The sequence below is a fragment of the Geospiza fortis genome, unplaced genomic scaffold (assembly GCF_000277835.1).
Source record: "Geospiza fortis unplaced genomic scaffold, GeoFor_1.0 scaffold130, whole genome shotgun sequence".
Lineage (NCBI taxonomy): Eukaryota > Metazoa > Chordata > Aves > Passeriformes > Thraupidae > Geospiza > Geospiza fortis.
Genome location: NW_005054300.1, coordinates 4,028,543 through 4,054,396, shown reverse-complemented (window position 1 = coordinate 4,054,396; position 25,854 = coordinate 4,028,543). Strand labels below are relative to the sequence as shown.

At 41.3% G+C, this 25,854-nt stretch overlaps 1 protein-coding gene across 1 annotated transcript in view; it reads right to left on the bottom strand.

Annotated features, from left to right (window-relative positions):
* Positions 1 to 11,911: 11,911 nt before the first annotated feature.
* Positions 11,912 to 25,854, bottom strand: part of STN1 (STN1 subunit of CST complex) — a 37,711-nt gene continuing 23,768 nt past the window's right edge. Inside the window, exons 6-10 of the mRNA XM_014310378.2 lie at positions 24,758 to 24,869; positions 23,847 to 24,009; positions 17,104 to 17,226; positions 16,489 to 16,561; positions 11,912 to 12,623 (exon numbers count right to left, since the gene is read on the bottom strand). Coding sequence (XP_014165853.1) covers positions 12,466 to 12,623; positions 16,489 to 16,561; positions 17,104 to 17,226; positions 23,847 to 24,009; positions 24,758 to 24,869 — 629 coding nt within the window. The 3' untranslated portion in view covers positions 11,912 to 12,465. The remainder of the gene's footprint in view (positions 12,624 to 16,488; positions 16,562 to 17,103; positions 17,227 to 23,846; positions 24,010 to 24,757; positions 24,870 to 25,854) is intronic.

The window sequence follows — 25,854 nt, the reverse complement described above, 5'->3', positions numbered from 1 at the left end:
GCCTCGAGGAGAGTTCGGGGGAAGGGGCGGCCCGGGAGAAGGGGCAGGGGGAGCCCCAGGGCCTTCCATCGCTGCAGAAAGGGTCCGGAATGCCCTCCCCGAGCGGCCAAGGCCACGGCGGAAAGCCGCGAGTGAGGGGCCGAGCCCGCTCGCACCGGGCTCCAGCTGGGAGCTCAAGGTCGGCCAGGGAAGGTCCCCACTGCCCCGTCCCGCAGGGACACACCGGCATCACAGCTGGAGGAAGGTTGCACAGACCCGCTATTATGAAGGCTTTTTAGAGCTGTTTCAGCTCTTTATATAAACATGCACAGCTAAATGGGTATCATCTTCCTCAGCCCCACACCAAGAAAAGTTTGCCCCAGAAATTTCAGGTTTTGGGTTTGTTGCTTTTTTTTTTCTTTTCAATAATGCATCATTAATTTGCATATGATTATTTTAAAGTTACGTCAGAAATGGGAACTTCAATGTGATATTCCAGCCCTCAGCTTGTTTTATGACATGCATTAGCTATTCACCAAATTAACTGAAGTTACTAAGATCTCTCCTTCCTCTGAAGTCTCTTGAAGAGCAGCCCGTGCAGATTTTCCAGTAAGATTCCAGAGTGCTGCTGTCGGCTCAAGACCTGCCAACCCAGGAGTGCAAAGAGGACCAGCTCCTGGCAAAATAAGCTTCTTATTTACAGTCAGAACAGTTCATCTTAATGTGATTTCCTTTGACGTGCTCTAGTCACAATTTCTGAAACAGAACTTTTACAATGTTACTGGCCCTGAAACAATAATCATGAGACAGACACCCCAGTCACAAAGGTATTTGGGCCAGAAGGCTGGCATAAAAAAGTGGCGGTTTTCAGAACATAGCAGGTTTCCACAAGCACCTTAAGGGAGGGGAAAAAAAAAAGTCAGGAGCAGCCCATCAGTGCACAAGATATCAGCTACTGCCAGGTGGGAAGCAGGTATCTGCTGGCATAGTGATAAGGACAGATGCTCTGAGCCAGCCTTCTCCTCCCTCCTCAGCTAATATACACAGTTTACCAAAATAGATGATCTGACATAAAAAGCTAAAATCCCAGCATCCCTCCCCAGGAGGTGCACAGGTATACATCAGACAAGGAGGGTGACAGAGGGGAAAACCTCATGTGCTACTTCCATTGGCACTTTTGAGGCTTTTCTTCAAGGCACCCTCTTCTCTTCTTTGAGGGACTTCCCACCTCTAATCCTCATGCATGACACAAGGCAGAAGAACAATTATTTACATTAGAAACCTTTGCTGTTTAGACTGGCCAAGACATTCTTGGTGTGCAGAGCAAACAAAGAAGATTCTTTCTTCAAAATGTAAATATTCAAATAACCCATTGATAAAAATATTCCTGATGTGGCCAGTGTGATTTGGGTCTTGGATGCCTCTTCCCTGTGAACTATTATCAATACACATCAGACATTCCATCCCCTTCTCCTATCACCCTGTCCAAAAAAACCAAAAAAAATCAAGGGTCCCATCCACTGTTGAACACTCAGGGTTTGTTTTAAAACAGCTTTCAAAACATGATATTGTGAGGGAGAGACAAAATACATCATTATCCAAACACCCTCCCCCAACCTGACATTCTTACTGATTGGCATCTTTTTACTGATACTCTTCTCATCTGCTCTTCCAAGGAAGGAGTTTCTGTTTTCAGCCAAACCTGAGACCGGTGCCTTGGGGTTTGCAGGCCTTTGGTGTCTACCCCGTTCTTTCGTGGCATCTGCTCCACTGTTCCCCTTCCCTCTATTCAACACAATTTGATTCTCCTCTGCTCCACACAACCCATCCCACCTGTGAAGCCTGGCCAGCCTTTGCACTTCTGTCCCCCTCCTCCTCTATGATCTGATGGGTTTGTGCTCACAGCCACCTCCTGCTCTCCTTGTTTGCTTGCTGCATCTGTCCATGCATGTAGGAAAAATGTGTGTTGCCAGGGGCATGGATAGTTCTTTTAAAACATGTACAACACCCAGTCTAGTGGGAGTCCAATCTCCAAGTATTGCAAAGCTGGCAGAATAACCAAAACCCCTTATTATGCTGCAGGCTTGGGAAAATCTGCTCCTGTCTTAGGCAGCAGCTGGGAAATTGAAGCTGATGGCACTTCCCAGCCTTGTGTTGGAGAGCTGGACTCCAGCTGCTGGGGCTGAATGGAAGTGAGCCTGGGTACAGTGAGGAGCACAGCAGGCTAGGTGCAGAACAGCCTGTACCTGACCAGGGCCATGAGCATAAGGCTGAGACACTGTTAATTTGTAGGAAAATAACTCTGGAGATTTTAGTGCTAAAACTCCTCGTATTTACTTTTTTTTTCTTAAAGCCTCCATTACTGAAGTCCTATCATTGCATGGGAATGTCACTGCTGTTAAAACAAATTTAACACATATATTAGTATAAATATTAACTGCTGATTTAATAACTCACTTTCAAAGACTCATGCTTGTGATAAAATTCACCTGAGGAACACCCTGGGAAATTCACCTTCTGAAGGCTGAAATAAACAAGCCATTTTTAAAACCTTTTTTTCTTCTCTTTTTCTAGGTGGGTATTGGGGTAAAGATTCTTCTTCCAGTTTTTTTTTTGAACAAGCAGGTAATCACATTAGCTTCACAGACCTAGTGCAGCTAGAGCCCAGCAGCCTGGACTCTGCTCCAATTACAGCAAAAGCTGATGCGTGACAGAATGTGTGTGTATGATGTTGTCAGAGCTGGAGCATGACTTGAGTTTTCATATTTCAAGAGGACTCTGTCATGCTGGCAATTTTTTTGTAAATAAGCATTTGAGTTGTAAATTGGAAACACTTGGATCGTTAAATCAGTGAGAAAATAAAACAAGGGTCAGGCTTTTCCGTGCTCCATTAGGGCCATTTCTAATGCCTCTTATTAATTCATGGCATGTCACTGTAGATAGGTAAGTGCCCCTGAATGTTAACCATGCTGGGGTCTAGCAGCCCTGTCTGTGGTGGCTGGAGTTGTTGTTAAAGATGATTTTCCTTTCTGTTTTCTGACTGAGCAGCCAGGTGGAACACAGGGTTTTCCTGTCCCACTAACTGAAGAGACTCTAACGGTGCTCAGCACCCTGGGGGGGAAATAAAATGCCATGAGCTCAGCCCCTTGGGGGAAGGGGAACTGTGCAGTGCTGTGCATGACAGATTAGCCACACAACTCATTACTGGCAACTGGAGTTGCATGCATAATCTGCTAGACATGGTACTAGAGATGTGCCCCTTAGGGTTTTATTGGCTCTGATGTGCAACAGCACAACACAGAGCCTTTGTTACACTCCCATCTCAGCTTCTGTACTTACAAAACCTCAGCTTCTTAAAAAGGCTGCTTTCCATGCAGTCCTTCCACTTCAGCATTTCAACATACACGGCCTTTGATAGGAATGACAGGAATGGTAGAGCCTGTCTGGCATTCAAATCTCAAACTCTGAAACAAAGCACGGTGTGATCTTTTTTTCTTATTTTCTAAAAGCCAGTTGCATTTCATCTTCTTGGGAGATTACTGCTCTTCAAATGAAATTCACTCTGGAGATAAATAGGCCCAGCTAATATGGTAGAAGCTAATATGGTATGGCAGCCAAAGGAACCAGCAGCAGTGCTGGCAGAGCAAATCCCCCCTCCTCTAGCACAGTATCCTTGTGCCCCTTCCTCTCCCAGCCTCCTCAGCAGAGTGCTGCTTTGTCAGCCCCTCTGTGCAATCTACTATAATGGAAAAACCAAAATAATCATTCCTTCTACAGGCAGTGTACATGCTTTTCCACCGGCATAACAGCTTTTACTTACATTATGAAAGAGCTGCTTCACCCTCTGGACTTAAATTATAGATTATCCTTTCCTTGAAGCAGCTATCTTACAGTTTAACCCTTTCATGACTAACAATATTTTTCAGTCCTCTCTTAGCAGTTGTGGATGAAGGATTTCCCACTGTGGTGTGCGCCCTGCACAGTGTTTAGGGTGGCAGCAGCACATTGCACACTGCTTTTCATCCATGTACACCTTGTACTTTTCCATTTTTACAGAGGCTTTGTAGATATCTCTTGAAGCACTTAAAAAAATTAAAGCAAGCCCCAGCCACACTTTTCTTTATTTATGATATATGTGTCAGGCTTACATTTGAGACAGTTGAAGTTTACCAAGCTGATCACAGGTCTGGATTGAGATTCCTCAGGTTTCTTCCTTGACTATCCCTGACTTCAGCACGCTCAGTGTTCTCAAAATAGCACATTTTGAGACTGGTTTCTGCTTTATCCTCTGCAAAAAACATGGCAGTCTCCATTATTTATAACATGGGCTTGTTAAAATAAAGTCAGTCTAGGAAGAAATAGTGTTTCTTTGCTTTTTCTTCCCATGTTACCTCTATGGATACATACATGGACACTGAGATTTAAAATTTCTGCCAACCCCTTTTGAATTTCTTTGTTCACTATTTTTACTCATTCAACACTTTCTGAAACCAAACAGTAATCTTATTTGGCTGCACAGTCCCTAGAGAAAGTAGAATAATTTCTCTGCCAATATCCAAACCAGAAAACATTTGACTGACAGACTGTGAGCTATAAAAATGTACAAATAAAACCTTAGGAAAAGTTGCTCGTGGAACTGCAGTTTGAACACAGGTGATGAGCACACAAGCTTGGCACTGTAAGAAGAATCTGTAACATCTCTCATTACTCTCATCACTCTCATCAATCATTCAGCAGTGAAATGCATTAACTTTTTGTTTTGTTATCTTCATGCAAAAGCAAAGTGGTTTTCCCAACTGAGAGACTTCTGTAGGAAAAGCATATCTCAATGGCAACATCATCCCCTGTGTAGATACAAAGAGTTTGGTTTTTATTCCCAGTCATTAGACTGGGGTTAGACTTCGTAGAGCAGTAGAGAGATGCTTGATAATTGAAAAATAAAATGCCCTGTAGGATGTTAATTGCTTGTAACAAGAAATGAGATCATCCCAAAACAAAAAATGCCCTGTGGAAACCCACATTACAGTTTCTCTAGCAGGGCCTGGTGCAGGTGTGCTTTTCAGCTTGGAGCAGTGGACACACCATCCACATAATTCCAGGTGTTTATTTGGATCCAGACATGTGTTGAGCCCTGGCCATGCAGCACCAGGAATGCAAGCCTAAAGAACTATTTTACTGCATGCTTTCTCAGTCACTTTTCTGGTGACTGAGGCACACAAACCACCTGTGAGATAATGGCAGCTTTACTTTCAGGATCATTCTCATCAGTTCATGACAACATCTGTGTGACAATTACATTATCCTGAACATTTTGGTCCTCAAAGGCATATTGGTGACCAGCTTTCACTTTAGCATCTAACTTTGAGCACCCAAGCCATTGGTCTTTTAGGAAGGACAAAATACTCTGCAGAACAGACCTGTTCAAGGATAGTGTAAGGAAGGCAGAGGAAAAGCATATAAATACTTCTGTGCTCTATGTAAATTTGCCCAGCTGTTTATGCTAAATGTTCTTACTCCATTTTTCCTGACCTCATTTCCTCCTCTGCTTTCTAATTGCAGAAAATAAAACAGTACAAGTCCTTGCTCTCATTACATGCAACACCTGCTGCTTGTTCTGAAACAGATGTCTACAGCATCGTTAGGCAATTATTTCTTTAGCCTTTTTCAGTAGGACTCATTTCAACCATCTTTGTGCTAAATCCTCCTCCTTCAGCTTCCTCTGTATTTCTCATCCTTTCCTAAATTCAGGGTTCCAACAAAAACTCTTCTCCATATCAGTTTGCTCTTGTTATGTTTGTCCTGGATCACTCTACTCACAAGAGGACAGAGACCATAACTTTTAATCAGGAATTAAGTTCAAGAGATTTTATTGAGGGGAAAAAAGACAAGGTGAGGACAGAAAACAATGAGAGAGATTAGTCAGTAGTGTAGCCAGGAGTTCAGAACAGCAGCTGGCTTGTTACAGCTCAGAGGTTCTTTTGTGGACAATACAGCAAAGAATTTTACACGAAGACAAGGACAGACCCTACACTCTCAAAGCAAATGACCAATATTGCCAAAAAGAGAAAAACCCAGCCCCAAGCACTCTTTTCATTTCTGTACCACCTTTGTTCCTTGCCAAGAAGAGCACATGTTAAAATCTGTTAGGCCTGTAGGACTTAACAGGACTCCATTGTTGGGGAAGACATTCGAGGGAATAGATTCCTCCCTCCTATTTCCAAGTATCACTGAAAAATTTGGCTGAAGTCTCCACTCCTGGGAGGAACCATGAACTTTCCAGGCCAATAACAGACTTGGCACATATTATCTTTAATCATGTTGCTATGCAGTGACATATATTTGCTATTTATCTCACCTTGGTTCCAGCAGAGCCATGTGAAGGTGGCAGAGAGCTCCAGTTCTAGCTGGCAGGGAAGGAGTATGCCTTCTTCCAGTGAATAACAAAAAAACAAGCTAAAACAAGAGCTGTAGGACATGCTGTGCCAGGTTAATTGGCACTGCAGTGTTCAGTAGTTAACACTTACTGAAAATTGTTCCTTTAGGTTATTTTTTTCACTGACAAATTCCTGGCTATGTTATTCTCAGGCAGTCTTGTTAATCTGGGCTGGTTTCAACTTGTAAATTGCTGTGACTAAATTAGTATAGCCTCCATTGCACATTTAAAGATATTAGTGGAAATGGGCTGGTGGCATCATTAACAATCAGTTGCTCAACTTTGCACCCCAATGCAGCTTTACCAGATTTTAATGGATTTGCAGTTTGCCATTATGATTGTCTCAGGGCAGTATCTGTGAGGAAACTTCTGCAAAAACTGTCCAATCATTTCTTAAAAGAGCACTTGTGGAACAAGTACTTCTTGTGGCAGCTGAAGTTACAGGAACAGGTTCTTTGGGATTGTCCTGTGTGCAGTTTCTCTGGTGTTGTCATACTTCCTTCCCTTTCACAGAGGCACTGATTTGGGCTTCCCTCTTCTATTAGTGCACCCATTTCCTACAAATGTGCCAGATCATAACAGTTCAGGCTCCTTCACACCTCTGAACTAGCCAAAGTCGCTTGGGGTGGTGGGAAAGAGGTTGACAAATGCCCAGACACACACTATAATCACATCAGAATAGAGTCACAATTTCTCAGAAAAAAACAGGCTCAAAAGAGACACACTAATTGAGAGACACACAAGCTAGAAGTCCACATCAACTTTACAGATCATGTCTGCAATGAGATCTGCAAAGACATGAAAAGTGGCAGGGAGAGGCAGATAGCTTCTATCAGGGGTGTGACTTCTGCTTGTTCAGGTTTGGGCAAGACATGACATTTTTTAGTTGTGGGGTTTTTTTTTGGTTTGGTTTTGTTTTGGTTTGGTGTTTTTTTGTTTTGTTTTTGTACTTAGATACCTGCAAAAGAAGCCCATCACTAGAATATCTAGGATGCTACTAAATTTTCAGGAGGGTGGGGTGGAGTGTTGTTTTCCTGAAATTGCAGCTCTTTCCTGCTGCAAACTACACTGGGAAGAGAAATTTGCCTCTTCTGGTGCCTAGACAAGGAGCAAAGGACAGCCTGCTGGAATCACAAGCGCTGTGAACAGTGTCAAGTCAGTTTGGCAAGGGGATTATTCTGAAAGTTTCAATTGCCAAATCTTGACAAGGATATTTGAGTTAGGAAAGATAAAGGGAACAAAATAGAGGAAGGGATTTTGACAGGATCTGTGACTGTGAATGAAATGACTGGCCCGAGAAACGAGCCAGAGGGGAGACTGGAGTTCAGGAATAGATTAAAGAAATTAGGGGGAAAGTCTCTGTGCCTGACAGGGTATATTGCTGGGAATGAAACCCAAGATCCTTGGCTCAGCATTTCCCTGCTGCCCACAAGGATCCACAAAAATGTTGCTGTAATGCTGGACTCCTGAAGGATGGTAACCAATTATTGTAACTATTCTTTTATCTTTGTGACTGAACATTTTTTTTGCTCTAGCCTGGAGGGTTGGGGTAGGAGGACTGGAGACTGTGCTGAAAGACAGCAATAAAGAACATAGCGCTGCACTGACAGGAAGTTTCAAAATTCAGGGTGCCCATGGGATCTGAACTTGCTCCCTTTCCCATTTAGAGGTAAGTGTAAAGATACAAATCTTTGCTAGGCACATCTTTTCCCCACAGGATCAGCTTACTCTCAAAGTAAACCAAACAGCATTTCTTTGACAAACAGATTTCCAGTACTTTGTCTTGTAATTCTCTGTGTGGCTCCATGCCTCGCTGGCTGCTCACTGATGAATTCCCACTTTGAATAATGAATTAGCAAGTCCTATTTATGTTGTTCATCACTGGAATACACAAGTATACACAGATCCAAAACAGTAACAGCTTTTAGTCATGTCACCAATATTCAACTTGGTAATTTATTATTTTAAAAGTAAAGCTTCATTTCCCAGGCAGGCGTGTAAAACGCTTGTCCTTGTGGGTCCAAATTTATAATCCAACAATTTCAGAACAAGAATACTCAGAACTCATTTATCTGAATTTCCATTTTTATGAAGCCATCTAAGAAGTCATAACAGGAAACAGGATTCCAGAAAAAATATGATACAAATAAAAACAGGGAGACCATCATTGCCTCACAGGCCTTGGAGAGAAAGATGACAAGCAAAGCAATACGCATGGAAAGAGAGGCAGAAAAAAACAAAGCTATTAGTACTAGTAGAAGAACAACTTTTCCTAAGTCCCACTCCAGCATCTATCCATTCATTCTCTCCCATACTGTTTTTCTCTAATAACTCCCATAGAGCTTTTAATGACTAGGATTACAAAAAAATTTGAGGCTTATGAGGCTTATGACCTACACAGGGAGTTGTATTATTCCCAATTTACAGAAGGGGGAAACTGAGGTATGAAGCAACCTCATCTCTTCTCTTACATAAGCAGAGGGCAGGGACTGAAGGTAAAGCTGTTCCTTTGTTTCCTCACCAGAAAAGCAATCACTGTGCATTTTGCTAGAATAGAATGTTGAGATTCTTAGGTAATTTTTGTTTTCAGGTGCTGCATTTCTATGGAAACTTACCTTTCAAAGGTAATGCAGAAATGCTGACTGCTTTTAAAAATTCCATTTTCCTTACCTACCTTTTACTGCTGTAACTGTTGCTATGGAAACTGGAACTGGCCATGAAGCAGTTCTACAACATGAATTCTCACTTGTCAGTCTTACTTTAAAATGCCACCTTCTAAGCCCTTTAATAAACCAGTAATAATTGTGTTGCCTAATGAATTTTCAAATTAAACAAAACAAGAAAGCATGCTTTCACTGAATGCTCTGCACAATATTTCATAGGTGTGGTCTAAGAATTTTAACAGTGTGCATGATATGACTCTGTTGGTTAAGGATATGATCTTTAAACAGAGAGACAGTTTATTTGCAGTAAAAGCCCTAGTGTGTGTAGTTTGACTTACATAAAGGTGACTTATACCAACATGGGTATGTCTAGACTGCTGTCACAGAAGCACACTGTAGAGATACTGAGTGAATGGGTAAATCAGCCCACAGTGAGCTCTGTGCTCCCACAGCTCCTGGGGCACTGCTGTGCAGGCACATGCATCCTGTATTCCCTGTAGGTACAAGAGGGAATGCTCTCAACCAGAGTGTTAACCTGGGCTGGGTGGCTACTGTGGAAAAAATAAAGCATGCAAGCTTAAGACACAACTATTCTGTAGAAATAGTCAGAATCTGTGTAGCTTAAAACTAGGCTTCTCCATTAACTTTAGCTTACCCTTTCACTCTTTTAAAAACTATAGGCTCCCTTGTGTTTATTCATCTTACTTCCCTGAGACAACTCATCAGGGAAAAATCCCTTTTTCCTGTTCTTAGGGAACAAACACCATCAGAACACACCCTCCATCACAAGAGTTGAGAACTCCCAGCAAGGATCAACTTAAAAACTTCCAGGGACAGGTTTTTTCCAGAATAATTTACCCGTGTTTCCTGAGATAAGCTCCTTCCACCTCATCTCCAAGGCTTTGCAGTTGTTCAGGGCTTTTGAACTGCAACACGAGCAGGACTGAAGCAGATACAAGTGTCTGCCCTTTCTACCTCCAAGCATAGAAAATCAGTGGACAAGGATTTTAGGCAAACTTTACACAAAGAAAGACATTTAAAACACAGTAAGTGCAGCCTCAGAGTTGGAGGCAACAGAATTTGCACATGTAACTATACAAACTGCAAAGTTGAAGATGTAATCCTATTTTGGTATGAATTTATTTTAAAGAGATCCTAAAGAGCAACATGATCTCCAAACTCTCTTTTTCTCCCCGAACTCATCCAGCCCACACACTCAGCTGTCATCCTCAGGAGAACCAGGGTCTTTCTTCTAACTTAAGAGAGATCACCTTTCCCATTGAGCTAGCACTGTTTCTTTAACCCTTTCCCAGCAAAATAAGCTTCTGCTAATACAGAACATTTCAAGAAAATGGCCAAGACAGTCTCATAAATTAAATGCCATGCTCTTCCAAATGGTCTGAAACACCTCATACTTTCCTTTAAAATATCCTCAAATTCATGCCAAATAAGCAACTTAACCATATGTACTGCTTGACTGTGGGCAATTCCTGAAGTGAATTTGAATTCAGGAATCAATATTCCAAGCTACTTCTTCCACAGATAGCCTTGTTTTTAAGCATCACTTCAAACTCATCAACAATCAGAGCAGGAATTTAAAAGCAAATCTCCCCAGTGGCCAAGCAGATCTTCTCATAGGCATAAATTAAAGTTTCAATTCCCCTCAGTAGCACTTCACTCAGTATCTGCCTTCTTTCCCTGATTTACAGAGATATTCAGGGTGTGGGGAGGGAGTAGGGAACAAACACTCTACAACTCTTCCTTAATCCTCTTCTATTTCCTTCTGCACAGGTACATCCCTTCAGCACCCGTTCAGAGCCCATATTAAGATCTGACTAGAAGCTACCTGACTAAGAGCAGAGCAGACATGTGAGGACTAAGGAAATCTGTGAGGAAACCAACTACTGAGTTCTGCAGCAAGTGGGGAACACACAGCAAATGAATGATTCATCCACAGTTCTCTACTAGGAACAAACTCACCGTCGCTTTAAGGCCAGAGTTTTCCAGGGCCTCTGAATGCAAATGCCAAATATTTTGTCAAGCCTTTCTCTTAGCCTATATCTCACTGCAGCCAGGGCTTGGAGTGAGGCAGATAATATAACAAACCAGAGAGCTGGCACACATGGGGCTACTCACTGGCTTTCCTCATGCATATGGTTTATTTTTCCCTGCTATGTCAATCCTTATATAGGGCTTTACCACTACAGCTGCCTCCTGGGAGTCTGCTGTTTCAACTGTTAGAGGGAAGGTGCAGAGGAAAAAAGGATAAATTCAAGCTTTTGTACTCTTTTCAAGTTAAAGGTCTTACCTCCACACCATAAATTAAACAGATTAATTAAACAGACAAGCCCCTGCAGCAGCAAGCCCTGTCTAAGCATAAATATTGAACAACTTTGCTTTTTAACTGCTGCACATTACACAGTTGTAATTATTCCAGATCAAACATCTTGCATGGTAACCTTCTTTAGGCCAATGTTGTTTCATCTATGCCTTGTATTCTTCTGCAAGAACAGATATGGGCAGTATTTTACCACAAAAGTGACAAAGAATAAAAGACACAAAAAGCAACAGGCAGAGGACATTACAGTGGGTCTCAATGGCTTCTGTATTTTCTTTTCCAAAGCATCAAATTTATATTTTACCATTTGTGATTTAAGAAAACAACTGAAACAGCAAAATAGTAGCTGATTTTGAGAATTCTGGTCTGAAGAGAAACTGCAACAACAGGCATCAGTAGCACAGATGGGAATGCAGAGGAATGCAAGCATGCTTGACAACCAGTGGGCAAGGGATGCAGGACCCCATTCCTGAATATTACTTTACAGAAAATGGTGAGGATTGCTTTAGTAGTGGGTAAGCTGTCCAGACTGAGGAACACATATTCACAGATAAAGATGCACCAGCACTGCCAGGAAGGACAGGCAAATCCTTCTGTTTGTGTGTCCTTTCTCTAGGTGTTACCAAGTTCACATAAAAAGAAAGATCTACAGCTATGACCTCATGAAACCTAGCAAGATCAATCATTAAGCCAGAAAAATATCTCCTGAGATGACCACTGCTGTAAACAGTGATCTTTAGCAGTGACTTCTCTTTAGGCCCACTGGATGCAGATGTGAGGATGGTCAATGTCTCATCTTACTCCAAGAGCGCAGTTTCTTTTCCAGTTTCCCTGCTAGATTAGAATGTCCAGAATCAGTTTGATACCACTTTCACTAGGAATAGCAAGGAAGTCAGGAAGAATAATAAAACAAGTATTTGAACAATTTCTCTGAAGCTGGACAAAAACAGAATTTGGAGAATCAAAAGGCTCTTTTTTATCTTCTATCTAGAAAATACCAGATAATTACAGCTTCTCACAGTCTCTCAACCTCTCTTTCTTATCTTTTCTTTTTAAAATACCATAAAATATCCTTCCATAGTGCTGACAACATCACTGTTACCCTCCAGTAGTTCCAAGACACGGTGCATCACCACTTCAGGCAGAGAGGGGCTGTAGCTCTGCCGAACACAACTCAGGACATGAAGGAAATGGCAGCCTTTTTCAGCATCTGCAGGAAAAAGGAAAATGCAGCCAGGCATGGAAGAAATATTTCAGTCTGTCTCTTTTGAACTATCATAATACAGATCAATCAGGAAAAATCCCAGAGCCCTAGATACAGAAACAGATGTGTATTCAGAAGAAAGAGATCCTCTCTGTGCCTACAGTTCTCCAATTATCAAGTGTTCCCAGTGACTTTTCTGGGAAGTGTCAGAGCTGTAACAGTAGTAATGAAGGTGAAAGGTAGATCAGTCTTGACAACTCTTAACATACAAGGCTCAGTACAACTTGATGAGGAGTTCAATAATGTAAGGGTACCTCCACTGTGCACCTGTGCAGGCCATTCAGTTTTTGCAACTTCAGAAGGAACCAAATGAAAGTCATTTTACTGAGACCCAACTTCACAACCTTCAAGCACAGCAGGGAGGTCCGTGGCCAGGGCCTGTAACCGCTGGCCCAACGCTGGCATCTTGTGGAAAAACTGCTCCACTGCAACTGTATTCACCTCGCAGTGCTATCCCATCCGTACCCTGCAGACCACCCAGACAATTAGGGGAGTAGACAGTCATGGAACCATCAGTATCAGATTTTATCTCCTTTTAAGTGGAACCAGCCCTGCGATGTACAAGAGAACAGAAGTTTAAAATAACCCCGTTTGCTAGGGGCAAGCACAGAGTCCTTCATGTCTGCACACATCTATTCTGTGCCAGGTGGGGCATTGTTTGAAGCTGTCCCAGTCATCATTTCCTCCACTAATCATCAGTGCTGCAAGCTCCCAGTCCCCAAGTGCTGAGGTCCACAACATATTTCTCTGCAGCAGCTGACAATGGAAAACAGACATAAATCAGACTTATCAGCACAAATTATTTTCTGTCTCCTTAGCTCACGTGATGCAAGGCAAGTCTGACAAGGCTACTGAGAAACTGCCACGGGCCAGGGAGAGCACTATATTTTGTTGTGTTTTGAGGTTTTTTTAGTTAATTCTCTTCTCTAGAATCTGCTGAGCCCCAGAGCTGCATTAGAAAAAGCTGCTGAGAAAAGTCACTGGTAGATAGCAATAAATAAACAGTTCAGCCTCATTCTGATTAGGCTGTGAATCAGGCAGATATACTTCCTCAGAAGTATCCAGCATGATAAAAAGACCTTTGTGGCCAATAGCCAAAACTGTGTCCACTACCCTGGGAGTGATAACTGCAGAGAACAGAACAATGCCTCTACCTGGTCATAGTGATTTGTTGCAAACAAAACAGGCAGCTGCACTTTGTATTTGTCATAGGTTTGTCATAAGAAGGTCAAATTGCCCATCCCTGATCCAGAGTAACTTAAATCTCAATGAATTACATTAATGACTCAAGTGTTACCTAACAGTACAATGTGTAATTTCCCCCTAGATGCTGGTAGAAAACAGAACTTTGGGGAAGCTGCAGGTGTGTACAATGATTAAGTAACCCCAAAACATTCTTGTCCCTCTTTCACTGAGATCCTGGATTCTTGCTTTTGTCCAGCAGCTGAGGGAAGCCAGGCTGTGATTAACTGTCCTGCCTGACACCCAACATCAGAGGAGACAGAGTTTTAGAACTACCATTTGCTCACTGCAGATGTCTCACACAGGGTACATTCTGACACATTAAATTTAACTTCAAGTGGTTTTGGTTTTTGTCCTCTCTGCCATTAGCCTGATCGAAGCCTAAAATTTATAAAACAGACAAACAGAGCAAATTTATAAAACAAAGAAAGAAACAAAGTAAAATCCATTTTTCAGTTCAGTTTGGAGTCAAAATGTGCTATCTATCTGGCTATATTAAGTTTCTAGATGGACCCACAGTTGTCTCTCATGAGTGCATTTAAGATCAGGAATCATAAGTGGAGCCAAGGACTAGGATTGTCAGGTAGGCACATTACAGATCAGGGCTTGTGCAGCTCTGAGTGGGCAGGCAAGATTATTTTTTTTTAATTTGTACAATAGTTTCAGACAGCTGGGTTGGGCCTGGGAATGTGTCACAACTACAGCAACAGGGCAAGGCGTTGCCTGGAAAACTGGCAGAGAAGTAACTCATTGGAGAGAAGAGTTTGATTTATCATAAATCATCCCTCTTGTCACGGAAGATTACTGTTACTCTTGGAGCAAAACGGGTAGGAAATTTCTTGCAACAAACAAGAAGAAGCCCTAGAGGTGAACGGCCATGTCCCTGTTTTCTCGCTCCTGGAGCTCCCGCCAGCAGAGGGGGGCCGCCAGCCGCGCTCAGCTCTGCTCTCTTGCATCATCCCCGGACAGCAAATACTGCCGTGCCTGCTGGTTTCAATTGAAGGTCCTTGGCTTTGCTTCTACTGCCAAGGACCAGGACATTGAAATGGTCCTTCTGGAAACCAGCAAAAGGACACTGACCTGGAAACTGTCCTCTTCACAGCGGGAAACTAAGTACACAGAAAGCTTCAAGGAGAACAAGAGGGTTTGTAAAACAGTTGCTAATTTTAAACTGCTTATTATGGAAAACATGGCTTTGAGGACTCAGGACTCTTCAAAGTCTTTTCTGTGACTGATCTACAAATTACTCTCTGCTGTTGACTTTCCTGACCAAAAAAACTTCCCAACTTCCCATGGATCACAGAGTACTTGACCAGTGTGACAATGCACAAGAAGGGAACAAATAGGAGGCAGTCACTCAGTGCCTTTGCCAGCTGTGTAGAGGTTCTGGCCTTGATAGTGGCATAGTTGTATTTAAAAAAGCAGGTTACCAGGAGAACTAACTGATGTATAAAATAAGCAAAGAAATTATTTTACTCTTAGAGAAATGATGTTTGTTAATTGGACAAAAGACAATAAAACAATGTGATACAGCAATTTGTTGCACTGAAATGCCCTCAGGTAAACAAGCCCATATTAACCTGCATGCCCAGCAGTAACCTCTTCTCCCAAGACCTTGTCTACAATTGTACCACTTAAGAGAGCCAGTTAAAACTCAAACTTGATTTTGCCCCACTTAGCCTTTTTTTCACTGCAGGATAACCATCATACTCCAGGTCCTACAAGTGCTATTGTAGTTATGATAGTATAGGGATCTGAGCAATTTAAGATTTTATGCCTTATGTTCCAGTCAGTCATTTATTCTGTACTAAAGCACATTCTGTCCCACAAATAGCTGCACTCCGGCAGCAAGTGATCCCTGCTGACACATTCTATCCCATGAACTGAAAGACACTCTGTAGCAATGTACCTGCGTAATTAGAACACATTCAAGTCAAGTACAAGTTATCACTATGGCAATAAGACACAACAGTTTGAGAGACAGGGATAACTCAGAAGCCACCTGAGGCGCGTTATCTGAAAAGAAATAGACTTTGTTCGACTGAAATCCTTAACTACAAAAAAATACCATTTGAGCTCTACCCAAGCTTAAAATCTCCAGAGACTATCCTACTGACTTAAGCAAGTTGTATTGTTGACTTAAAGGAGGCGGGGATTTCACCTTTCTGCATGGTCACTTTTGTGTCAACTCCCCTGTAGAAACTGAACCAGCAAGATCTGCTACTTCTCCAGAGTGCAAAGCAACACCTGCTAGGTGGTGACCTGACTGCATTACATTTGGTTCCTCCCAAAATCCAAGTGTTCTCAAAAGATACAGATCTAAGATAATGGCTGCTTATTTCAGATGGGAAAAGTTTGCTTCCTGCTGTGCACACCTGCTCTTTCTCTCTCCATGCTCACAGGAAGCTGCTCCCGCACTCCTGCTTTTACTTATACTGATTAGCTACACCAGCAACATCTCGAGCTCGAGGGTGAGGACAGGCAGCATATCCAATCCAGCAGCAGGAGGAGATATTGTCATCGGTATATCAGCACCAGTTCATCAGAGCTTGATCACCCTGCTACTTACGCCTGGGTTTTCGACAGTCTTCTTTAATCACATCAAGGGTCACTTTAAACAGCTCCTTATCATGGTCAGTCACCTGAAGAAAAAAGAAGAAACTGGCCTTGCTGTTGAAAAACAATCCACTGACATGGTGTATTCTAAGCTAACACTGTCACAATTACACTCTGCATTTTATGCTGCCTTCAGGACTAATGGATGTCAAATATTCAGGCAATATTTTTACTACTATTAGCAGCCTTCATGAGTTAGGTGAAGAACATGATAAAACTAAGTTTGACCCAAAGGAGCGTGACTGACTCAGCAGAACAACGAGCTTGAACCCACTTGGATAAGAAGAACTGTCCCAGGCCCCAGGTTTCAGTGAGCTCAGCTGGATCAGAGCAGTTTGGCAGCCCAGTGAACACAGAACAGAACTTGGAACAACTCAGGGGGTGATACAGAGGTACAACCAACAGTGAAGTAAGCTGCAGAAAATACTTCTGAGTAAACTGAGAGCACCTGGATGTCCTGCTGCTCTTTCTGAAACATTTCTACTATTTCTGCAATATTTTTATTGTTTTTACTGATTATGAAAGTCATACCACTGAACTTGTTTGCAACCACAGCTCAGTTCCTTACATAGTATAAGTCCTTGGAGCTGCTAGGTTTCTGGAAAACCACTCCTTTTTCTTGTAGCATCTTTATTGCTTCCTTAAAAACACCATGAATCCTTTTGGAACTGGAGCTACTTTCTGACTTCACCTGGATGGAAAGAAAGGAATGAAGCAGATGATGAGAAATCTCAGCTCAACCAAAGATACCAGCAATAGCTCCAGATGCTTTCAAGAAGAAGATTACTTCAGATCCTCTTTAACATGAATTTTGTTACACATTTTTCTTCATTTAGTAATTCACAAATCATATCTGTTATGTATGAAATAATCAATATCACTGAGCTTTAAACAAAACCCAAACACCAGAAGCTTGTACCAATCTTGAGGAACCACAATCTCTAAACTGCCTTCTTTGTGATTAGCAGCTATTTGGTGATGTACCAAGAAATCTTTTTTTGGAATATTCTTGTGATGCTTACAGTTCATTTGACTTTTTTGTTAACCAAGCTTTGTTCACTTTCAGAGTTTTCCTGGTAATAAGGGTAGGAAGGTAGGAAAACCAGTATTTTGTAAGGTGATATTCAGGAGGAATCCAAGTGCTGAGGACTGAATTCCCATCTTCTGATTTCAGGGAAAGGAGAAAAGTGACAAAACCAGTATTTGTTTCTTGCCCCCTTTGTTTCCAATTTTTAACAAACATTCTGGTCGTGCTCTCAGGAGCTTCTCCACAGCCTAACGAAGTGAAAGGATAAAGAGCACGCAATAAATTAAGACGAGCATACAAAATAAGGAAACAAAGGATTCAGTTTTAAGGGTAGGTGGGAAATTAATTTTTTGTGAAAGGAGAGCAATGTGTCTGGAAGTCCTAACTGAGGTTATTTAGAACACAGGGTTCTGGGTTTGGGACACATTAACAGAGTAGAAGGAAGGAAGGGGAGGGGAAAAAAACAGGGGAAAAAAGGGTTTGTTTGGAAATAGAACAGAGCTAAGAGAGTGGAATGACAGCTAGGGAAGTAGAAGGAAATAATTAGTTGTGGATAAGGGAAAGTATGTGTAGATAAGAGCAAGACTATGATTTACTCTTCTCCATCTCCATCTGTCCTACTGTGTCCTTCAACCTCCCATTTATATACACAGACTACTTCAGTTCCCCAATTGCTGTATTCTCATCTGTTGGGAGCACACTGTGCTCCCTGTGGTTTTCTTTGAGAAGGGAGCTAAACTGCTTCCCACAAACCACCATGTGATAACTAGAACCACACCAGAGCAACCAGAGCAAGATTTGCCAAGCCATTCCTTCAACTACCACCATAAATGCTCCCACCCTGTTCTGAACAAAAATATCAGACTTCACATATCCTACTTCATTCACCAGGAGCAGCTTAGAGCCTGGGGAGTGAAGCAGGCAATCATCATGAACTAGAAACAAAGTACACGAATAAGCGAAACGGACACCACAGGAGCAAAGCAAGAATCTCTCCTCACAAAACATCCAATGCATTTGCAGCACTCAAGTGACACTCCAACAGCCTGAAAGCTGATGTACCTAACTGGGAATAGTTCTGGGATCCAAAAGGGATATTGGTGTTAGCATGCATCACAAGTTTCTCCCTCCTGTTCCTCCAGATAACCCTCAGGATTTCAACAGGCCATAATCACATCTCTCTGTCCCACAACAGCTCTCTTTTTCCTCTCAAATCACTAGCAAAAATAATTGCTGAATACTTCAAGATAATTAACACAGAACAATGGCTCTTATTCTCAGTTCAGTTTCCTCTGTTTCAGGCTGAAGGATCCAGTGCCTGAACCTTGTCTGTCCTGCTGTCCACCATAGCTTCAATCTGGATAACAACAGACTCTACTTTTAATTACAAAGTTGGCTATGCATCTGGACATGGTTCCAGTCACAGCATTAATACCACTAAAGTATTTCTCTTCATTGTGCCTCTTCTGATGAACCAAAGAAACAAACACAAAATGCAGCAGAAAGGATTAAGTGAAGAGTGCATATTTGCTCACAGAAAAGCACATTCTTACAGCCATATGTAAAATGAAGAGTTTGCCTCTCACTCAAATGCAGTAATAAATCCTAAGGAATGTAAGAAATTGCTAGCAAAGCAACCAACTCAAGACTCTGATCAATTTTTAATGTGAAAGCAAACATTTGGGAAGAAAAAAAGATAAAAATATTTCCAAAGAAGCACAATAATTATTCAGTTTGGCTTACCACTGAAATCCTGTCAGAAAAGGGAGATAATTAAAAACAGACTCTGTGTGAATTGACACACAGCTCAGCCTGGATGGATACTGAAACAGAATCACTAAGAATGCAAGTCAAGGCACTGACAGAGTGAAAGCAGCAAGGCCTTATTATAAGTAAGCAGCTGCTCCATATCAGCACTCTCTCATATGTGCTGCAGAATCCATGGAAAAGGGCTTCATGGCAGAAGGACTGCTTCTGAAAACCAAAATAGGGCTCCTGCCCACTTTAATAGTACCATATTATATATTAATACAAAAAAATTATGTATTATTGGTGTTTAGTAGTATCGTAAAATGACAAGAAAAATTTAGGGTTTTTTCTTAGAGTGCTCTAGAACATGCTTCTTCCTCTCCATTCCTCTGGGTAAAGCAGCAATTAAATTTCTTTGTCAACACAATCTGAAATTGCTTATTCTGCTCTTTTGGTCCACCCAAAGTAACTCCAGCATCTCATCCTGCAAATGCATAAGTCAATAGTACTTCTTCCCTGTACCTCTCCCAGTGTTCACACCTCCTTTTGCAAAGTGCTCCCCTTGGGCATGCCTTAGTTTCAGGGTGCACCATTTCAGGTTCTCTGAAGCACTAACAGCAGAGTCTTCCCCCTCTCTTCCAAATCAGGTCCTTTTCAAATAAATTAAGCTGTACATCCAAACCTAGGAGCATTCAAGAATCATCCCTTTTGTAAAACACAAAAGGGTGTGTTTTTGTGTGTGTGTGTGTGTATGTGTGTAACCTGACACAGAAGCAGCTATTAAATAATAATTTTACTATCATTACCCTCACTCCCAAGAATGGCCAAGGGCTCTGTAGCAAAGCCAACAGAAGAATCTATCTATCCAGAATTAAGTTGGTACTTTAATCAATATATTCCATCTGATAGGCCTCACACAGCTTAGTGGGCTGGTGCTCTACAACCAGTTATTCTCAGATCGTTAAAACAAGACAAATTCTCTGTACAATCAATAAGAGGTCAAAGAAATTAAGTGTCAAAGGAATTAGTGAGTCTGTTCAAAACACTGGAACTATGTAACCTTTGACTCATTATGAATCACACCCTGATGGAGTTAAAGTTTCCTGGTATAACCACACGTGATTCTACTCAGGGAATCACCTTTTGCATTTTCCTGTGTAATGTTTAATCCTGGGCTTAGGCAGGTGACAATTTTAATAACAGTGATCCTGGACATGTCAGTCCTGAAGTCCTATAATAAGCTTTGCAGCTTATTATAGCAAATAATATTTAAAATAATATTTTAAAATGTTTAAATAATATTTAAAAATATTTAAATAATATTTAAAGCAGTGGTGAAACTTCCTCGAGAGGCAGAAAGACAAAGACCCTGCATCAAGAACTTTCAGTGAACTGTGTTACACCTACAGTACAATGAACAGGGTGGACACAGACAGTGTGAACAACACTGCAAAACTTCCTGCTTTAACTACTTGTCGTTGGTAACCTTGAGATAATATTCAAATCAAGAGGAGCACAAACAGCACAGTCTGGAAAGCACAACTATGTGTCCAGGGCAGTGACATTCACAAACTGGAATGGCAACACTAAAATAGCACACACTATAGCTTATGCATGGCAGAAGGGCAGAAATATTGTTAATCAGGACTGGCTGGTTTAAAGCATTTCAGTTGAGAAATTGGATGGAGCCACTTAACATGTAGCTTTCTTTAAAAAAGGGACCCAAGGCTTGTCCATTTGCCAAACATAATTGCCCAAGTCCAGTAAGTACACTCTGGAGGTTCTCTAAGCACAAAATTACTTTTTCTTGTTTTACTTGTTGTCTTCCTTCTGGTATCCACCCCTCCAGACTCAAAAGTCACTTGTTTTAAGGGATAGGGAAAAGGCTACACCTTTGGGATAGATGGGGAACTGGTTATGCAAATTAAAGGTCCAATGGCTTTAAAACTCATAAAAGATTTGTTAATTTTTAACTACTTTTAAAAGCAGTTAAATTCTCTTCCTTGTCATCTGTAGACTATAAAATCAAATTTTCCCTAGTATATGTCTGAGAAGAGGAAATTGTTTCAGTTCTGCCAGATGCATCTGCTAGAGGGAAATTTATTCCAGACAGGCAGAAGACTGCACTGCCAGGGAGGCATCAGGACTGGAATAAGGTGTTTATTGTAGGACATGTATGGGATGTGGACAGAGCTCAGCTACAATGTAATGCTGAAAAGGAACACAGGGATGCTGCCTACCTCAAACTATCCCAGCTAACTCTTCCACCTTCACCCTCTGCTCCACGCCACTGCAGTGATTCCACAGCAGTTCATCACCTCCCTGGAGAAAATATTCCATGGGGAGACACCCTCCCACTATGATGAACACCATGCAAGTACTTTAAAAGTTGGGAAAGAGATGAAGGGGGAAAGGAACAGAAAGGAAACAAATAGTTTAACAGCAACTTGTGCTCTAGAACACTGGAATCAGGATTAAAAAAATACCAACACATCCAAACAACTCATCCTTTTACATCCAGGAAAAGTGCAAGAAGTGAACAAGTGTGTATATTGAGGCATGGCCTAATTATCTGAGTTGGCTCTGCAGCTCCTGCCTTGCCAAATAGGCCCAAAATAACATTGTTCCACATCAGCAGCACCTTTTATCCTCTTGGTTTGAGGGCAGTGCAAAATAAAAGACTATTGAAGAGAAAAGAAAGGAAGAGGGACAGAAATCAGATCTATTACACCTCCTTTTGTGGATAGAACTGGGTACTTGACCCTTTGCCAATTATGAAAGGTGACACCTTCTAGAGATGGAGTAGAGGAACAAGGAAATACATTTCCAGAGCATTACTAGGAACTCCTCCTAAGGCATTCATGCCACTTGACAACTGAAGGTCCTTTCTTATGCAAGAACAGATAACCTTCTTTGCAAGAAATTAATAGTAAAGGACAATAAGTAGAACTGCAATTTCTAAATAAGCATCTGTGCACCCACATTCCTGGGACATATACTCACATCCTTGTATCAGGGTCAGGAGCAACTACTAATTATTATGATAGCTCTTCATGACTGCTAATAACACTGATGCTACAGTATTTTTCTTGGTTTGGGGTTTTTGAGTTGTTTTTCTTTTGGTTGGTTAGTGTTTTGTTTGGGTTGAGTTTTCGTGGGGGATTTTTTCAGTCTTTCTATGTTTGTTCTGCACCAGTTCCTAATTTAAATGGCTTTGTAAATTATTTATCTTAGTCTTTCTATAAATGCTGAAGCATTTAAGTTTCCAATATTGGACACAATGGCCACTACTTCTTTAATGTAAAGTGTTTGGGAACATTTAATACTGTTCCAGCTCGTTTAGAAAGTACCAGGTGCCAGGTTGGATAATCTACTAGCAAACTTTTCTGTCTAAAATGAGAATAGCTCCTGTTAGTGCCAATATCCATGTTTGTTTTAAAGTAAACCAGAAAAAAAGCCTTAAATGAAAACAAACAAACAACCCCAACCCAGCTATCAAGAAGAGCTATCAGCAGCAGTTCAACAAGGCCAACAAGAAAAGAGCTACTTTATTATTTGACCTCATCTGCAAGAGATTGGGTTTTGTGTTATTTTTTGGGTTTTTTTTAAGAATTAAACAAACATTAGAATTCAACATAACATAGCACTTAACATTACAGTGCATTTGAAAATCAGGGTGAAAATGACTGCCAGGGATTTATTTCTCTACAGAAAACCAAAAAGTAAACTAATGAATCACAACACTCCAGCTGAAGTTCTGACTGCCATTGCTCTTATGATAAAAGATGTAACTGTAAGCTTTGCAGAAACTTATCACTTCATACAAGTTGAAAATCTGTTGTGTAATTTATCCAACTAATACAGAATAATATAAAGCCATTTTACAAAATGAGTGTTGTTCTGTTTCCTATTCTGCAGCTGATCAAGAGGTTACTAACTCACTGGAAAATTTCTTAATAGTTTAGTTACACTCAACTGCCTGTAAACTGGTTTCAATTTAATCCCACCATCTCATCCTTTCACAGTTAGGGACTTCCAACGTGAGAAACGTGTAGCAGGGAGCACTGTTCATATACTCATCATAACCTTCTCTTGAGAGCTGCATCTCTATTAATATATTGAGCTTCAAATGAGAAACAAGACAAAGATTTTGTACTCCCTTCTCCTGATTAGATCCAGGATCTCAAACCTCTGTCCCAAAAACTCAAGCACCTTAAAGGGATCTCTTTTTCTGACACAGCTACTAATTACAAACCTAGATACAGTAGTGACTGTTGCAGGCTCTAAGATTGCTCAGCCCTAACACAAGATTACCCCTAATAACAGAATGTTCTTACATTATTTTTTCCAGCCCAGTTTTACATGTCTAAAATAACAAGATTTCTTCAAGCTCTGTAAATAACTCATATGTAAAGCTCAAGCACTAGTGGTTTTTGAATCCTCTGAAGACACCAGTCTCTTATCTGTTTATGCTTTAAAAAAGTACATGGTATTATTTCCCCCACTAAAAGCTTGGAACAGGTGCATTCACTCACCTCCTCACAGCTGGGGCTGGGTGGATGCACACCCATCAGAGACACCAGAGAATCAACTGTCTCCAACTCCTGCTGGTAAAAGGTCTGAACTTTGTTTTCTAATAGAAAGCCTTGCACTTTCTCATGCAGCATATGGATTGAGAAATTCTGACCCTCCGAGCCACTACAAGGATACACAGAATTTGTAAAAAGGTAAGAAATGTGTTTTGGAACAATTACATAAAGTAAGTCCACAGGACTGGTTACAAAGGTCAAAGAATGTTTTACTGTTCTTAAAGAATTTGAATTTAAATCCTTAATTAAAACGGATCATTTTTAAAAGTATAAACATTCAACTGTTCTTCTTCAATCATTTGCCCTTAGGGTTCTGTGAATTTATGATCTGCAGTCTCTGAAACAACACTACATGCACCAGGCCTCCCAATGAGCACCCAGCTACCCTGAAACTAAATAGGAGTGGGTGTTTGACTCAGCTTATTGAGGTTATGGATTTGTGATTTGACAAGGGCAGGAGAGCATTTCAGTGGAATAGCTCCTCAACCTTACACATAAAACAACATCAGTCAAGGATATGTCTCCATCCTCTGCTGACCTCAGTCCCAAATCTTGCTCTAAAACCCATGTTTTTTCACTAGATGAAAGAGGTCTGTACACAGTATTTTACTTCCTTTTTAATATGCACTTTAGTCAGCATTATATTTCTTTCCTCAGATTATGGACAGGTACATGGTGATACATACATCTGTATGTATCACCAATTATTTGGGAGAAAAACAGACTGCTACTGTATATGAATGCAGTCTGAATCACTATCAGGCCCTGTTCTATTTTTTTCCAGAGTTATTACAACAAGTAAACAATCATAATATCCCATACTTTGCCCCAGGAGCAGTTCTGCATACTGCATTTACCTCTGCATTTCCTCAGGGCCCTTGAAAGGTTTATCATAAACTTCTCTATAGAGACAGGGGAGCTCCAGCATTCTCGAAATCTGGACATCACACACAGGATCATCCACTTTATCTGGAAAGGCAAAGAGAACTTGTAGACCTGGCCAGGACTCCCACACAATTTTTTAAGCAAGCAAACCTGAGGCAGCACAACAGAGCTTCACAGCCAGTATTAAATTGGCAAAATTTGTTCACTGTGGTTTTTATAAAAACAAACCACAAAGGCCAATCCTTCTTTTACAGTTTACAAGGAGGTAAAATGGCCTGTTGTGGTGCATTACAGATTATGCTTTTGTCTGACAACTTATTTAACCAGAATTTATGATCTCTATTTTACCTTTCAGCAGCCTTTATCCATTAAAAGAAGTTAACACATAGTAAGGAGCTTTATTTGGGCCAAAGTGAAAGCAATTTAGAGGCTATTTGAATTGCATGGGTCTCTTTGGTATTATTACCAATCCATGAATAGGTTGTATATACTCATAAATCTTCTGTCTGGAAAGGGAGGCTGAACTCCCTTGCAAACTTAAACTAGAGCTGAAAAATCTAGATTTTTTATCTGGCTTACACAGGGTTTTTAAAAGACAGGATTTTCTTCACTAAAGAAATAATTTCAGTATTATCTCTGTAAGATCTCACTGGGGAAAACCAGCTCTTACACAACAGCAGAGACACGGAACTGAGAAGAAGTTATGTAACTGGAAGCTCCCAGAGCCGTGGGCTGCAGAGCCCTGCTGCTCCAGGAGCTGTCAGACACAGAGGCAGCACCTGCATGCAGATTTGTGCCTGAGGAACACTTCTCCCTCATCCTGCAGAGCCAGGGACTTGAGGAGAAGCCAGGCTTCAGTGGGACCCTGCCCCTATGCTGCTGCCTGCCCAGTGAATGGACTGGCTGTAGTGAACAGCAGCCACTTCTCCAAAGCCCTTAGCACCCTGGGTGAAGTGGGACACAGAAGGTCAGCAGCTCCCTTCCCACAGGCTTTGGCTGCTCTACTTCAACATAGAGAAATCTGAAGACCAAATCACTCTTGCAGACACCCAACCACAGTGTCTCTGTG